This window comes from Gavia stellata, chromosome 16, assembly GCF_030936135.1.
Source record: "Gavia stellata isolate bGavSte3 chromosome 16, bGavSte3.hap2, whole genome shotgun sequence".
In the NCBI taxonomy this organism is placed as follows: domain Eukaryota; kingdom Metazoa; phylum Chordata; class Aves; order Gaviiformes; family Gaviidae; genus Gavia; species Gavia stellata.
Window position 1 is genome coordinate 18,765,806 of NC_082609.1, and position 17,360 is coordinate 18,783,165.

General features: G+C 39.3%; 1 protein-coding gene across 1 annotated transcript in view; it reads left to right on the plus strand.

Annotated features, from left to right (window-relative positions):
* The window catches only part of RANBP17 (RAN binding protein 17), a 163,572-nt gene that overhangs the window by 110,520 nt on the left and 35,692 nt on the right, over window positions 1-17,360 (plus strand). Inside the window, exons 21-22 of the mRNA XM_059825591.1 lie at window positions 6,312-6,419; window positions 8,942-9,024. Coding sequence (XP_059681574.1) covers window positions 6,312-6,419; window positions 8,942-9,024 — 191 coding nt within the window. The remainder of the gene's footprint in view (window positions 1-6,311; window positions 6,420-8,941; window positions 9,025-17,360) is intronic.

A 17,360-nucleotide genomic window follows, 5' to 3' on the forward strand; every position in this document is an offset into this window, starting at 1 on the left:
AATACCAGCTCTGTGCACAGAGGGATACCAGGCCCCTTGCATTAGTTTAATAGTATGGCACAGTGGGGAAGAGGAAACAAAGCTAAATGAACTAATGTGTAATCAGCTAAAATTACAGCACAATGGCAACCATGCAGTTAACGGGGAAGGACCGCAGAGAGGTCACTTTTTTGTTGTGTCACACTGCTAATCCAGAAAACGTATCCAAGTGGTTTTCTTCCCTTCGTAAATCCCTAATGTTACCATAAAAAAAAAAAAAGCTGTGTCTCTAACTCCAAACACAATGTACCTACATTTGGTTTAACATCAAAAGTGCTTAAAAAATACTGTACAAGTGCTATCTGGGGAGATTTCTCTCGCTGGTATGAATCATGTCTTTAATTTAGTCAGTTACTTTCTATTTATGTCAACTCTATTAATATCGTAACACCTGCAGCTGTCTTGATCCAGAAGAAAATGGACATCTGAAAACAAAATCAAAATCTTCGGATTGTCTTTTTCTTCAATAAATAATAACAGAACTCTATTTGTTTTAAATATTGTATACGGTTTTATGCCAACAAATACAATAATACTCAGGGGTATTTTCTTAATACTATAGGGAAATGTCTTGTATTTTTATAAATACAGTAGCTGTAATTCTCTCTTCAGGCACACAGTCACATTAGTAACAAACTGCTGAAATATATAGTGAAGTAACTATGAAAATATTTGTTTTATAATTTAGATCTCGCAAAGCTATGGAAGTTAATTATGTATCTGTTTATTTTATGGAGAGAAAAAATAACATTCAAGTACAGTTACATGCTTTACTAGAAATCAAGCTTTTAAAAATATTTTTTATTTTAGATAAATAATGAAACCCTACCACTCACTAATAATTTTCCTGTTTAAGAAAGAGGAATGCATCAATATAGAATTGCAACTAGGAAATTAGCCTTTAAGGACTAAAAGGCTGTACGGCAGAGCCTGGTATGAGCTGACAGGCGTCCTTGTGCGGGGGGTAGTGGGGTCCTGAGGACCGTTCAGATAAGCCCTATTTAAGAGCTTCGCAAGCCTGCAGTGATTCTGGCTACGTGCAGGCTCAGCTTGCAGAAAGTAAGTCCCAAACATAAAGTGGTGTAATCTTTATTTCTCTTAAAATCAGTGGAAAGCATCCCTTAACTTCACTTTTTTAGAGGACTGGAGGGAGGAAAAAAAAAAAAAAAAGAAAAAGAAAAAAAAACCAAAATCACCCAAAACCCAACCCCAAACAAACAAACCACTGAAGCCAGACTGTGAATTAGCATCTCATTTTCTAGTGGGCACGGTTGGGTACATTTAACTTCGTTAGTACTGTCTGTGCTTGTGCTACCCTAAAACTTAATAATAAAATCAGGAAGATGTGTAAAAGCAGATCAGTGCCGGTTCCATTTCAAATTCTTTTTACTTTGTTTTTCCTAGTACAGCATTGAGTATCATGCTCTCCTCTTGTGCAGAGCTGCAAATCTCCAGTTGTAGGAGGAGGGGTAACAGAGACTTACCTCCTCTCCATTTGCAAGAAATGGATTCATCCGTGCAGGTGGTTTTTTTTATACAAGAATCCAGGATACGTAATCCTCGGGACCCTTTCCTGAATTTTTTTATTTAATTAATTTATTTCTTACAGTTTACAAATTAAGTTTATTTCAAATAGATAAAAACAGCCTCCAACTTTTGGATTTCATTATTCTGTATTAACAATAAAAATAGATGGAAATGTGGCTTTGTGTGGAATTCAAAGCTCAGGCCTTCTCAGTTTCTTTTCCCTTGCACAGGTTCAAAATGATTTTTTTTTTCCCCTCCTCACCTTTGGCTGTAAAGGATAAGTGCATGCTGCTGTGCAGTGGATTTCACCTCATTTGGTTGAGGCTAGCTTCACCCAGGTACTGACCCAAAGCGTTAGATAGCAGAATAAGCTGCTATTACTGCAACGCTTAGTTACTGTATATAAAGACAGAAAGGTAAATGGGAAGAGAAGGGAGGATCGGATGCCAATTTTATCATATAAAGTTTAAAGATCCTTTGATTAGCGTATTTCTTCTGTAGTTGCAAATACATCATCCAAAAATGGTTTTAATAGCAAAGAAAAGCTGTTTTCAAACAGATTTTATTCTGTTATGTTTGAAGCCCTAGTACTTCAGTCTTGAAAATGGCAAATACGGAATATTAGCCGTAGTAAATCTGATTTACTTGCGTTTGTTCAATAAATAAACCATACAAAAAGGCAGGGAATAAAAGGCTAAGCTTTGAATATACCATAGGATGATGTTTATTCTGTATTGAAGACTGTCAGAAATAGTCACTTGTGACTCATTGGTAGAAGAATGTATTGATAAACTTTTCACGTGATTGCAGGAAATATTTTGGGTCTAAGCCGTGCCCGTAACAGAACAAATTACACTCGGTAATCTCTCACCTGAGAGATTCTGCTCATTTTTTCTGATGGCACCGTTTAGGATTTAAGTTTTGTCCAGTAGATGGCAAAAATGAGCAGAAATAATTTCTTTTAAGTCCTTTTGGTCTGGGGAGGGGAGGGGGGGGAGGCACGGGGGGGGGACACACACCGTTGTAGCTTGTATTTTACCATTACGATTGAGTTGTTAGGATCATGGTTTAGAGGTGAATCGTCAGGTATGCTGAAGCTGCGCTAGATTGCCAAATAGGGCTGTTTTGTAGCAGGCTTGCTTATACTAATTGAGTTTCTCTAGCAAATCAGGCTCCTTGGAAAAAGGCCAAAGGCTTTTCATAATTGTATTGACAAGAAAATGAATATGATAAATGGTGTTCATTCAGCTGAGACAAGATTTATAGTTTTCCTCTGGCAAGGGATGAAGAGAAAATACTTATAATAATAGTAAAATTTGTTTTAAAGTTGTATTAGGTGATCTCTCAAAAGACTTCATTAAAATATTTCCAAATATTTTAAGCAGCTTCAGGTGTTAAGTAGAGCATCTTCCCAAAGTATCCGGTAATGAAAGATGAAGAAAAACATCACGCAAACAAACGAACAAAACAAAACAAAAAAACCCAAACCCCTGGATATGAAAGTCATTTATTCTTCCTGAAATATTGATATGTCAAGCTGTCAATGACGATTCCAGTACCACAGCTTTGGAAAGTTTTATTTGCCTTTTGTATTCATAACATGTGGTCTCTGTAATTTGTAGGTCAGTCCTGAACATGCAGGTGTGGCCTGAAAAAACCCGTATACCAATTTGAGTAGAATCAAAACCTGCTTTTCTTAACAGTGATGATTCTCCTTACGTATTTCATTCTGCTATTTACTTGTGAGTCTGCCTGGTTAAGATGTTGAATGTTTAATCTGTTTTCTTCCATACTAATATCAGACTGCAGTCTAAGGTCCTCGGTCTCGCAGTCAGATACGTCCATGGAGATTCAATTGTGAGTTCAGGGTAATATCCACTTTTTTGTTACTTTCATGTAGTGTTTCTTACAGTTAGGTGGTAACCCATAGGCAATGTTTCCTGCGTTCCTCCCAGCTGATTCTCAGTATTTAATGACTTCTGTTGCCTGTAAAAGAAGAAGGTTGCAATAAGAAAATGGGTTGCAAGAATTAAATTATTAGGTTGACTCATAGTTGCGGTCAGGTAGATAGCACACGATGTATACGCGCGAGTGCATGCAGTTGGCTGCCTATGTAAACGTATCTGCGCGTATAGATACATAGACACTTACGTTTATGGAAAAGCGATCTGCCATTGAGATGTTTTATCTAGTGGTCATTTAAAAGTTCCAGTTGACCTAAATTTTTGGATGTCTGATTGTATGCTGCTTCAGATGAGGATCACTAGAACAAGCAAAACAATCTCTTCGCCAGAAAGATACCATTGTTACGTATTTACCCAAATTCATTTATTTCTTAACAAAATAAAACCACATGCAGCAATAAGATGGCTTGTCAAAAATGATTCCATTTTTGAAGAGCTAAATTTTAAAATTTATATGTTTTAAGGATTCAGGATTAGGTACAAACTTGAAAGAGCCCACCAAACAGCTGTAGGGATTGATGTTTCCTAATCGCAAGAGAAGAAGAGAACGCATTTTCTTAGGAAACACGGCTACCTGATCAGTAATCTGTTTGTAATAGCCGTTATTGCCAGTTGTGTTGATTCAAACCTCAGTATCACTTTCTGCAGTTTGAACTCCTTTGAGCTTGAACTGACTGGTCAGGTGAAGTTCATTAATTAGCCAGATTCCTTGAAGGTTGTGGTTAAAAACACTTTAAAATACTATTCTGTTTAAAACCAATTTATTCCACTTCATTGGATTTATAAAAAAAAAAAAAAAATAAATTGCCCAAGCCTTTCTGTTGATCTTAGCTTTTGTAAAATTTGACTGTAGTCTCCAGCCTTTCCTTGTCAACAAATCTGGACTCAATGCTTAAGTCTTTGAATTAAGATCGCTAATCACGTTGGATATACTGCTGGCTTACATTTTGGTTGTAGGGTGTGGCTGTCACGTTACTGTCTTCGCCATGAAATCTGAAACGGCAATTGCTTTCTACCCCGCAAAATTTCTCAATGGGGCTTTGCAGTGTTGCACCATCTCCCTGTTGTGTACGTGAGGCTACTAGGGAGGCTAAGGAAGAGGCACGACTTGGGAGAATTAATAGCACAGCTCAGTTCTGTACCATACATGTCATTTGCTGCATTTTGAGCGTGTTGACCAGCCTCTGCTGAGAGAGGCGCTGGATTGCAAGTCCACCCCAGAAAAAATGGAACTGGTATTAGAGAATTGTTAAAGGGATGAGATGGCATGGATCATCTGTGCCCTTTGAGGATATTGTAGGCAAGTGGGATTTGAATTTAAATCCCAGTTTATCACTGGATAACTCTCCATGGTATGTTTAACTCTAGTTTGTCTGATTTAAAATGTAAAGAACCCCATAAAGGAGCGAGAAGAGAGGTCTAAAAGTGTATTTCACATCGGCCTCTTCTGCTATATATAGTTTATGCCTGCAGTGCCTCAAGCAGCTGGCAGCAAAAATGCGCAAGTCTTCGGATGCCGCAGACAGACAGCAGTAGCCAGAATGCCTTCCATCTGTCTGCACAGCCCTGTCATTCATCGCTAGTGCGATGTCTGACGGCTTTAGCCTCCACCAGAGAAGCTATAGCGAACTGAGACATGACTGTGTCTACGTGTCCTAGAAGCGTGTAAACCTTTATGTATTTCAGACTTTTATTTCACAATCCCGTGTTGAGTGCTTGGCCTGTAGTCTACTTTGTAAGATTCGCAGTAGTTGCCTTTATTGTCTGAATAGGCAATAGCGTTTTCCTAAGCAGAGTCACTGTTTCTCGTGTGGTTAACTGAAGCAGAATTATATGACGTGAGGTGAAGCTGAAGATGAAAAATAAGTTTATTATTAAACAAAACCCTTGACTAGATTAGCTAGATTAGATGTTTTAATAGCAAACTGTACAGTTAAAATCTTTTGGTTCAATATAAAAAAAACCCCGTTTCATTCTTTGCTGGTCAGGCTGTGCTAGCTCATTTCCATTTACCGGTCTGCATTCTTATCCAAATAAACTCCTTTTTTCAGCACATTGGGGGTCAGCCTTGTGTCAAATCGTTGCGTGAAATCTTTTGATACAGTCAGTAGCGCGTGAGATTTTTTTTTTTAAAGTTACGTTGCAGTGTCTACTAAACTTAATTTTTTCTGTTATTGCGTTCTTTTAAATCCTGCTTTAAAAGAACGGATATCTCTTGGGTACTGATGAGCAAACAGCTCTCCTGAAAGAGTTCTTAGGAATCTAACATTGCTGGTCTCCCCCCCACAGTTTGGCTGAATTCTCTTCTTGAATGCTCTGGAAATAACTTCGTAAGATCAAATTGTTCCCAACCATTTATATAGCAAATGTAATACATACAAGGTGGCACTGAAATTTGGAGCCCAGGATGTGCTAATATGTAAATTTGTGGTGTTTTTAAATTAAATTGCCATTTGTGACTCATGCCATTCATTAAAAATCCAAGCCCATTTTATATATGTACTTACAGGTTAGCCTCACATATAGAAACTGCTTTCTTTTTGCTTCATTAGAGCTCTGGTATGTTAACTGTTTCCCACTTAACCATTAATGTTTCCAAAGTGTTTAGTCTTCTAAGTAGAGACTTGCTTAAATGTACAGGTTCTGGCGATCCCTCTGTCAGAACGAGCTGCCAAGGTCTGTATCTGGCCCACCCATCTAATGGTGTAGTACAGTTTCAGGGGAAGTTGTTCTGCAAGATGCTGGTTTTATCAGTGTACTCTTTAACTCAGTTCGGTGAAGGTACCCTGCATACATTTCTGTTCTGCAAAGAGCTGTTGAACTGTGGTACCGTGAACCTGCGTGCACGACCCCCATCTTGAAGCTGATGGCAGAATTCATGCAAAACAGGTAAGAAGCACGTGAAAATTAGATAAGTGATGAATGCTGCAGTAATATGCATTTTCTGTTCCATCTTTCTATGCTTTCCTTATCCTCGTGATGTCTGACTTTGACTTTAAGACGGCTACTTCAGTATTTTGGAAGAAGGTTCGCAAGCAGAACTCCGCTTTCAGTGTCATTGTATTGTTTTACCAAAATGTTGGTTTGGTTACAAAATCAGCCGGTAAGGATTAATTACAGGAATGGATATGAGAGACTACTGTGATTTTTATATTCAACGTTAGTGGAAGTGTATGCTTTAACCAGGGGTGAATACTGACTCTGTAATTAAATATCGGAAAATTGTCTGCTGTCAAGATTTGCTGCAGGCTGTTTTTTTGCCTTAAGCCAAGCAGCGTACACACGTGCCTGTAAAACCACAACTCCCTTTACAGTTTCTTTTGCAACTCAACTCTTCCAGCCAAAATAGGAGAGAATGGTATCTAATAACAGCAATATTTATAATAAACAAGTAGGTAACTTCTCCCACATCTCAAATCTTGTCTGTGGGCTAACCAGAAGGGCCTCAATGATTCTGGGAGGTGATTTCAATACTTGACGTTGCAGTAGTTAGGACAAAATTCCTGGTTTGCCACAAATAACAGAACGCTTTATTTTGGGAAATTATCATTACACTTGGAAATATTTCTAGTGTACTGCCCAAAGGAGGAAAAAAAAAAAGATTTTTAAATGAAAAATTGATAGTTCAAGTCTCTGTGCTGAGTATCTTCATGACCGAAGTAATTAAGAATTTTCAGCGAAGAAGTATGCATTCTCATCATTTCTCATTTTGCCTTGCAAATCAACCGTACAAGGAAAAAAGTTGAAATATTTGAAATTGGAAAAAAATACTTAGTTTAATCTAGTGACAGGAAATTGGTGCCTTAAAGTTCAGACCTGGCGCACAGTCAAACGCTGGTGTGTCTAATGTGCACTTAATCCCTGAATGGCTACACAAACCTTAAGGCAGAGTTCCCCGTTTCTTGTTCGTGTCAACTTGCTTGCTGTGACTCCCTTTTTGGTTTGTGTAGCCTAATTACGTCTTTTATCCTGGTAGCGGTATAATAAATTGCTGGAAAAGTTTAACCTATTTTTATTCATGATGCAATGCACGCGCAGTATACTCTAATGGTGCTGCAACTTATTTCAAGGAGGAGATTGTTAAAGCATAAACGCCGAACTCTAATAACGGTAAACAAAAGCAAAGAGGAACGGGAACAATAAATCTTATGCAAAAGTCAGCTCTTCAAGCTACTTTCCATATTCATGTTGTTATTCTACCTATTGGTATTCAGAAAATCTGCCTTGTTCCCTTTAGAAAACATCATCCGGGATGGTGTTTTTTCACGAGTTGTGTACTGCATTAGCTTTTACAGGTTGGAATGCATTATACAATATACTTTGACACGGTTAAAATATGTTACAGGGTATCAGATTGTGCATTATGCCACTCTGGTATTGAGATGATGTGTTGGTTTGGGGTTTTTTTTGCCTCTGCCAGCCATTATCATTTTGTGCATATGGAATACACAAATGCTTTATACAAGGCGCGTTTAATTCATTTGTAAACACCCAGATTTACTCGAGTTTGCAGCAAAGGACCCTGCAAACAGGGCCTCAGACAAGAAAAAAATTGGACTTGCAGCGAAGAAAGATACCTGCTGCTGTCTCTTGTGATAAGGGGGGGTGCAAGGACTCCACATCCCATTAAAAGTGAATGACTGCCAAAGGGTCAGCCAGGGGATACTCTGCTTTACATCACTCGGTGCTGACTCCTTTCCCTTTCAGTCCGAATAAACACTAAGGGTAAGTTTTGCTAAAGTTACTTAGAAGCCGAAGACCTATATTCAAAGTTAACTTTTAAGCCTCAACTAGGAGTGAGGCTTCTTAATCCCAAAGACAAATTGGAAAGACATAACGGGGACTTTGGCAAGGACTCTGTTGTGTTTCCAGATGGGGAGCAAAGTTGGCGTGGTTCTTGTTGGCTTTGGTAATACCTGTGCATCACGGTGCAATCTTCTTCAGGTCTGAACGTTCGTAAAAAGCATGCACTGCAATTTACGCTCGGAGAACTGGCTACGATTGCCACAGATTTTATATAGCAGAATAACCAGTGGGGATTAGTTTATTTTTAAAAGCTATACAGATGCAGAAGCAGGGTAAAAGTTAGCCTAACCGCTTGGATTATGGAACCTTTGTAGCATTCTTCTGAACTGTATACGGGCACGAGATGTTCACCGGTCACTGAAAGCTGCGTATGTATTGACTGGTCACCTTTTCTGGTTAGAATTGTTTTGTCTTTTGTCGTAGGATTGTTTCTTTGGCAACATATGGAGATAACTAGAGTGCACGTCATTGGACTGAAAGCTAGAATTAGTTTATCAAATAATTGTGCTTCAGAATCAGCAAATGTTTCTTTTTGTTTTAGGAATGAATCTGTTGCAGTTTTCTGCTTTGATAACCATCTGAATGTTTTTGCTGTTGTTTTTTAGATCGCAACGTTTAAATTTTGATGTATCATCTCCAAATGGAATTCTTCTCTTCAGAGAAGCTAGTAAAATGATTTGTACGTATGGTAGGTATTCATTAATGTTTCCTCTGCCATGTAATTCTTCACCTGTCTTGTGACACAAAAATCCTGTTAGTTCATATTCCTGAGCGCTGATGGATTTGTGGAATATGTAGCAGGACTGTAACGTGGCACACCTTTGGAGCGCATTTCCTTTCATAGATCAGGGTTCATTCATGTAGCGTTGCTGCCTGTTTCGCTTTTTTAACTTGAACGCCTGTCTTCTAGCAACTGTAAATGTATTTCAGCGAAGATACGAATACTCATGAGGTGTTTGAGCTAGGCTACTGATTGATAGGTGTGGGCTGATTTTATGTATTCAAATTATATCCCAGCAGTTCCAAAACATAATAGGACCATAACAGCTTTACCCTAGAGCGCTGTTAGAAGTGTTTATAATAAGTTGCTCCATTTTACTGCTCCCACTCATGCGGGCAACTGCAACAGGTCTTTGACACCAGCAGTTTATATTACACTGCAACTAACTTTATAGCTTGCAGTTTTGCTTTCTAAATATTTTGAAAGGAACATTACCAAGTTTTTGTAGAGCAACCTCATTTGTAGTTTGTGTAAACAGGGAGAGCCATAAATGTCCTCTTACTTTTAAAGAAAGAAAATTGGTGCATCCAATTTGCTTTTACTGCATTCAGGTTGCTTTTTTGGGTCTGGAAACTGTGTGTTACGTGACTGTCTGTATTAAAAAATCAAATGTACTTTTGCATTTCATCTGTAGGGCATGGAAAGAGCATATGCAGAATGCATAAAGCATTTACTTATGACAGAAAAAATACCACCCAAGTAACTCTCACTCCTTGCAAAAGCGTTTTTCTGGGGTTTTTTCAAATATACCATGTCGTAAGCTAGCACGTTTTTTCAGCTACGTTCTTAAGTAAATTTGTCGGAACGATTAAGCAAGATAAAAAATAAGGTTTTCCACCTATGAAAAGATAGAAGGTAAACTTTTAGATTTTACTACTTGATTTCTGTTAGCCTTTGTACTTAACTGCTGTATGCTTTCTTTTGATGATTTAAAAAAAAAAAAATCAAGTGTAGTCATGATGATGCTTCAACCCTATTTGTCTTACGGCACCTGATCCCGTTGCAGTTATATTTTCCTTTTCAAATTTTTTGGTTTTATTTTGATCAGCCTTTACCATCCTTTCTGCACTTAGGAAAAACATACCGTATTGTTGGGCATCCGTTCATCTCAGTTGTTGGCATCGAGATCCTAAACCTTGCTGAGTAAACCACAGTAGCTGGTTGCAATGGGCTTCATTCCTAATTCGTGCCTAAAAAACGCTTTGTAAAGAAACCTTCTGCTTTCAGTTGCAGCTTTTATGGTGCGTATGTGAAGTTCATCAAATTCTCAGTCCTAAAGCATTGGTAGCTCTTGCACGTGAGGATCAGACAACTTTTTCTGGCTCATGCTGGAATTTAATTAAGCAACGTAAAAGGAGATTTCAGGGCAGTGCAGATTTAAGATTTAAATCTAAGCAGTGGAGCCACAGAGCCTGTTGAAGCCTGTCTCCAAACATGTGTTGCCCTCTTTGTTAAATCGTGTGAGAGATACTTAGAGATATGTGGCGCCTATCTGGAGATGCGTGCCGTAGAAAGAAGTGAAATGACCGTAAGAGCTTTCTCTCGCCCTTCTCTTTCGTGTCTTTCATAACTGTTTTCCTATGGAAGGGATGACATTTTACTCAACGCAGGTGTAAGAGGAGAACTGTTCTTAATGTCCTCCAAAAGAAAAATTTAAAATCACTTATCAACTAAAAGCAGAGGAAAGACGTAGATGGGGGAGAAAGCCTCTGCTCAATATATGTATGGGGTTTTTTTCTTCCTTTTTGCTTTTAAAACACATTCGTGTTATCATCAGTGTCTGAAAGGGTCCCATCAGTGATCTTTCCATCACTTAAGTGTGACATTCAGAGGAATCGTTCAGGCCAGTATTTATTCCGGGCCTGGACTCACTGCAAAGTCAACGTGAAAGACCTCCCAGTGCAGTCGGCTGAATTGGCCGCCTAAGGCAGAGATTTCAAATTATGTGGCTGGCTCTGCACGGGCACGGATGGGCAGCACTGCCCGGACCATCACTGTGGCTCAGCTGTGGGCACTGGAATAAGCATCCTAGATTAGTGCTATTTCAAACTGCTACAGCTATTTCTGAAGTGGTCACTGGCTTACAGTCTGGGAAGTTCTTACTGCCTGCTCTAAGTATTTCAAGATATGACAATTAATCAGCTTTGAATAATTGCTGTTAATGTTTTTAGCTTTTATTGCCAATTACTAGTTTATGAGATTTCCATTCCAGTGTACAGAAAGATATAACTCTTCTGGAAATGTGTTGTAAGGATTCATTGCTTTAGTTATGTATGATCTTTTGAACATACAAATTCCTGTAAACATAGTGATATTAAGGGATTTTGCAGTAATTTCAAATGCCTTCCTGAAAATCTTAATACCGAAATTGAGCTTTTAAGGAAAACTTTAATCCATAATACTCTATGACTTTTTTTTTAAGTGTATTTGTCTTGTGAGCTTAGGTAATCTTGGCAGACCTCTGGGGAGAAATAAACAAGTAAAACAAGTGATGATCATAACATTCCCTTTGGTGTTCTTGAGCAATGTTTCCAGCCCCACATTCTGAAAAGTTGTGTGATTCAGTTAAAAGAACGAATACGTAGATGCCTTCTAATCCTTGGGCTCAGGTTTCAAGTTTTCTGCTGTACCATTACTGCAAGTAACTTAAAATTCTGAAAATAGTTGAGATTCTCACATTCAGCATGATTTTTATGGCTGAAGCATTAGAGAAAAAAATAGAAGACACACAGTAAATGTCAAGAGATGACAACAGACAGTATATGCTCATTTATCTTGCCCAGGCAGCCAAACCTCTTGTATATGCCTGCAGCTCATAGTGAACTCCTCAAAGCTGATGAAAAAGACACTTGAAACTCAAGATAGAGTTGATTGAAATCTATACTATAATAATTGCCTTTTTAAACTAAGAGAAACACAATGTGAAGCCATGAGACAGGGCAGGGTCGGGGGGTGGGAATAGAAGCAAACATCTCTTCCTTTCATCGCACCGTCCTTGGGGGAAGATCCTTCCTTTCGGTCTCGGTTTCAGTTAATCCGTTGACCAAGTGGGTTGCCATAAGCTCTGCCCAGCCTCCTCTCATCCTTGAGAAGTTCTTCTTTCCGTCACCTGGAGACCTGGCTGTGCTTGCTCCTCTTGGCAATCCCTGTTTGAAAACCAGGCTTCCAGCTCTGCTTGTTACCTCTCACCTCTCCTCCTTGCCGCGCCGTGGACAGTGAGTGTTTCCTTCCCGCAGCTCCGCACCTCTCCAGGGAAAGGCTTGGTCCCTCTCCTGCAGACCGTCTAGCCTGGCCTGGTTGCTCCTTTCTTAAAAGAACATAACACACAAACAATAAATGAAAAGATGGCTTAATTGTGTTGTACTTCCATTGGTAAGTGAAATTTAAATTTGTTTTAGAACAGGATTTTTCCTCCCTCTCTCTCACATGTAATGACATACAGAAAATGCTAGTAGAAGTATCATTTTCAGAAATGTCACCCGCACCAAATTAAACACGAAAATTTCCGGTTATGGCTTAGGTCTACTGGGAGTCGTCTTGCCCTGTAAACCTATAGGTACATAAAAATGTGGTCTGAAACACATCTCTGTCCTGTCAGCACTTAGACGAGGAATTAGTAACTGAAGCGAGGTAGCATCAGGTGATTCTTCCCACCAACATCAGAGCACAGGGCACTGGGGCTTCCCAACATAACGTTGATCTTTCCTAAGTCCGGACTACACTGATCAAAGCAGTTCTGGATAACACCCAGATGCTTTGCCAATACGGCCTTCTTCAGGTGATGAAAATCATCTAGAATTTATATGTGGATTTGTTTTGTGTAAACCCTGTGCTGTTGTTTACATGGGACTAACTTGGAAAAAAACATTTGGGAACCTAGCATGCCGCTCTCTTTGCCGAAGTTCGTGATGTCCATTTATGTCCGAATGGCACCTCCATTTACTGTCTGTGTGTTCTGTCAGATCTGTGCCTGGGCTAAAGATAAAAAGGGGAAGCAAAGGGTAGAACTGTGTTTGTGGGGTGCGAATGTGCGTGACACTTGTGAGTACAGATGCTGAAATCTCGTTAGTTCTAGACTAGAGCATATACTCTTTTCTCCTCTAGACTGGCATGTAGTGATGTTGTACGTTTGAGTGCAAAGCAGAAAAAAAATCCAACATGCCTGTTTTTAAGATATGCTCAGCATCTTCAGTTGTCACTGAACAAAATTTAAAATAGGAATTACTTTTATTTCTTAAAAATTAGCACCTCAGCGAGTGCTTCATTCTGCTTAACAGATCCTGCTTTGCGATTAGGGTAGTACCAGTGTGTCCTGTCCTTCTGCTCATTTATCACTGATGCTGATAGCGTGCTGAAGACCATTCTAAGATGTCTTTACAAATGCTATACGTTCAAAAGATGTAAAGCCTGGCGTAGGATGCAAAAAGCACTTAGAAAGTCAATTATCCTTGTTAGGACTCTGCAGCTGCTTGGCAAGGGGTCTTGTGTCTTGTCCATTATGGCTAGAGCCGGTCTGAGTGAGTGATAGAGCGATTTAAAATAAACAACTGAGAGGAGAAAATTGAAAGGAGTTGGAATAGCACAGTCCGCCATTCTTCATCCCCGATGTATTTCACTTTTAATTCTGTGTGTACAAGTCTCCTTACTACGTGTTTTTGAACTCCCAGTTGTATAGGAGTGATGTTTCAATGCATCTTGGGACCATCTATTTTTGTTTTGTGGTTTCTTTACATTTTAGTAAACCTCTTCCCTTTCATTATAGGAGACTGACATAAAAATAATATTTTCAATATGCTGTTTTTATTTATCTACATTCTGTCATGATATAGTTTGATGTAAGTTTTTAATTTTGCTTCAGCTTTCAGCTGTTGTAGCAGTAACTGCTCAAGGTCAGCAATGAGGTTAGCCACAGTAGCACAAAACAATTTCCTCTTCTCACAGCCCAGGTAGCATTTGGATGTGGATTAAATTCTACCACATTTTCCAGTAGCCAGACACAATTATTTCTAATGAGCTTTAAATTGCTTCTAGAACATGTATTTCAAAACTTAGTGCGGTAATCCATTCAGTGCCAGCAACTTCACGAGAGAAGAGTTCTTCTTCAACATTTCGATTAAACTGATTCTTGCTGTAGAACAGGTATTTTTAATCAGCAACTTAGCTTGAAAGTGGAGCGCTCACTGGTCTCGGCTGCCGTTGGGCTGCTCTCCCCTCTTTTGTGGTACTGGTTCCAGAATATATTGCTCTTCATTACTGACTCAGATTTCGTAATCGGTTTCTTTTGGCAAATTTATCTTGGCCGCTATGCACGCTCCTTGTGCTGCTGCGAGAGGTTTTATGCATGTTTTTTTGTTGTGGAAGCTTTAAAAAAATGGGGGTTTTTTGAAGCTCGCTCTCATCTTTATGATTCACGTTTTCCTTTCGCTGTCTATATATGGCCCCTTCTTTATACTGCCCTAACATTCTGAATGCCTGGAAAGCATACGCTCCAAGCCGTCTTTATGGGGCAGTGGTGAATAATAAAAATAGGAAAGGGGAAAAGGCAAAAAACACTTTTTCTCTATAAAGGTGATAAATTTTCACCACCTTTGTTTAATCTCGCCAAAGTCTTTTTTTTTTTATCTTCATCTAATTCACACACGTTAAAACATGATTTAGTTGTATTATTGTACCTAGCGCTTATTGGACCGAAATCTAGAACGAGCCCTGCTTAAATGAAACTCAGCCATGAGGAAATCATTTTTGTCTTATGGCTTCTACTGTAAAAGCAATTAAGGAGGAGAACTGAAAGGGAAGCTGCCTGTCCTGACATGCTCCCGCATCTAGGAGGGCGTGAGGGAGTGCGCCGTGCAGAGAGCTCCGGTGCATATTGCCTGTGGGATTCTGAGGCACGGTGATGTTATCTTCGGTCAGAGCATCCCAGTTTGTTTTTTCCCTGCCCTTGTGTTCCCCCTCCGCGTACGCACGCTTTTGTCTTTCGGTAATGAAATGCTTAAATTGTCAGCCAAATTCAAGCCCGTATTTCCCATCCAGCAGTTTCACCCAGTATCATTAAAAATCCTTTTCTTATTCCCGTCAGAATTTTGTATCGCCTCTGACGCTCGGAGAGTTTATAATTTTTGTAAGTGACGCTGCTGTCAAATGCAGGGCAAAAAGTTGTATTAAAGGAAAACATTCAGAATTTTGGAAATCGGTATATTTTAAGATTGTGTGATAGAATTTCTCCCACGTTAAGAAGAAATCGGTGCGAGGTGGATTTTTTTTCATTTGATTTTTGACTCGGTAGTAACACTGAAACTTCACTGATTAGTCTCTACGGAGTTTTCGTTTTGACAGGAGCTATGAGTTTCAAGCACAGGTTTTAAATTCAGCATGTCAAAGGTCACTTTTCTGTTGATTTGATTTCTTTAAATTGTTTCTTTTAACAATAGGAGTTTATAAAATTGTGTTTTGGTCCTCTGCTACAGGGATTATAAATGTAAGCATATCCTCAGTAGCTGAGGAGTTGTTCTTGACCTGATTCCAAGTACCTCAGTAAATTAGTTTATGTTCAGTAGTATCCATGGTGTGTAAAAAATATTCCCCTGAAGCTCCTGCTAAACGTTACAAGTGGATCATTCTTTTTTCATCTAGTCAGGCATAGCACCGTACTTCATATTTTTTTCAATAACTAATGCTAAAACACTAGTCTTTGTTCTAGCACTGCATCCCTTGGATCACAGGCTGATGGCTTGGGGCGCTGGTAACGGGCACCGCGTGGTCTTTCACCTCTGCTGCTAATTTCAAATCAGCTGGTCCCACTCTTAGGCCCTTTTAAAATGAGTCCGTGAACACAAAACAGTTCTCTGTGGACTCTATCCGCTTGCAAAAAGCAGCTTTTCATCTTGCACTAGACCCAAATTCTTCTCGGTGTTTTCATTAGAAGGGGTAGGCACCGAATTCCTCTTCTGCCGTGCCTGCCTGGGGTGAGGGAGCGGGGGTTCTGCCTTCCTGTGTCGAATGCTTTATTGCTGATCGATGGATTTAAAGTGTTAATGATAGGGTGATTTTTATTTTTTTTTTCTGAAGTAATAAAAATTATGGAAGATCAGCACTAGCGGATACCTCCTAGAATTCACGTTCCCTGACTAAGGGATTCCTAGGGTTTTTCCACCTTCTTTCCTCATCATCTGGTTTTTCCATCAACTTCCGATTAATTTCCTTAGTAAGCACGTAATTGCCTTGTTGACAACTCCTAAGCCCTTTCCATCTGTTGTTGTGTCTTACACCGAGTACTTCGAGGACCTAGGATTGCCCGGTGTCGTGCGTGGAGAGCTCGGCTATAGACTCAAGGCTGTTACTTTCCTGGATCCAGAACTTTGTCTTGGCTTCTTTCTGAAGCCAGATAGATATTTGTGTTATTGAAGCGGAGATTTTCTGAAGCAGAGGATTTGACAGGGGAGAAGACCAGATAAGGTTGGCTTACAGCACGCTTACCCTTCCGCCTTGTTTTTGCCCTAAGAATCCTACACTGTTTACGTAGTGGCTTTCCAAAATAGTGTGCGCCTTCCCACTGTATCTCACAGACAGAATTCTGCATTACGTTTTATTTTTTTTTCATAGAATCTGAAATTCACTGATCTTCTCAGTAACTAGACTAGGTCTTGGCAAAAAGATTAATGCTAATTAAGATGACCTGGCCGGGATATCTTAAACGGGGCACTGTAGGAAGCTAAATGGCATTTATCTTTACGTTACTGAGAAGTTACATTTACACAGAATTAAAGTATTACAATAAATGAGTATCCAGGTACACGAGAAGACATTCTTCTTTTTCTTCTGTGTTTTGCTTTTCAGAGAGGCTCTTTTGGATACCGGTCATTTTTAGTATAACAGAGATTTAACACCATTTGGAATTAATTTCTATGCCGTAGCAGTCACTGGAATGGTACCCTCGTCCCCAGTTATGCTGTGTTCGTGACTGCAGCATTCGGGGTAGCAGAGGTGCTCTTATGACCATTTACAGTATCAAAAGCATTCTGTATTTTCACTCATAAATTTATTTTGTTCTTAATTAAGAGAGGCTTGATTTTGATTGTAAGCAACCAGCTTTCCTAGCTAAATATTTGATTCTGCTCCTCCCTTCCATAATTCTGGTGACGCCATTCCGACTTCTTACAGACCCCAGTTACTTCTTCTAAGCAATCCCTGATTGTGCTCGCAGTCTTTTTTTGAAAATCTACGTTTCCTTTACAACCCGATGG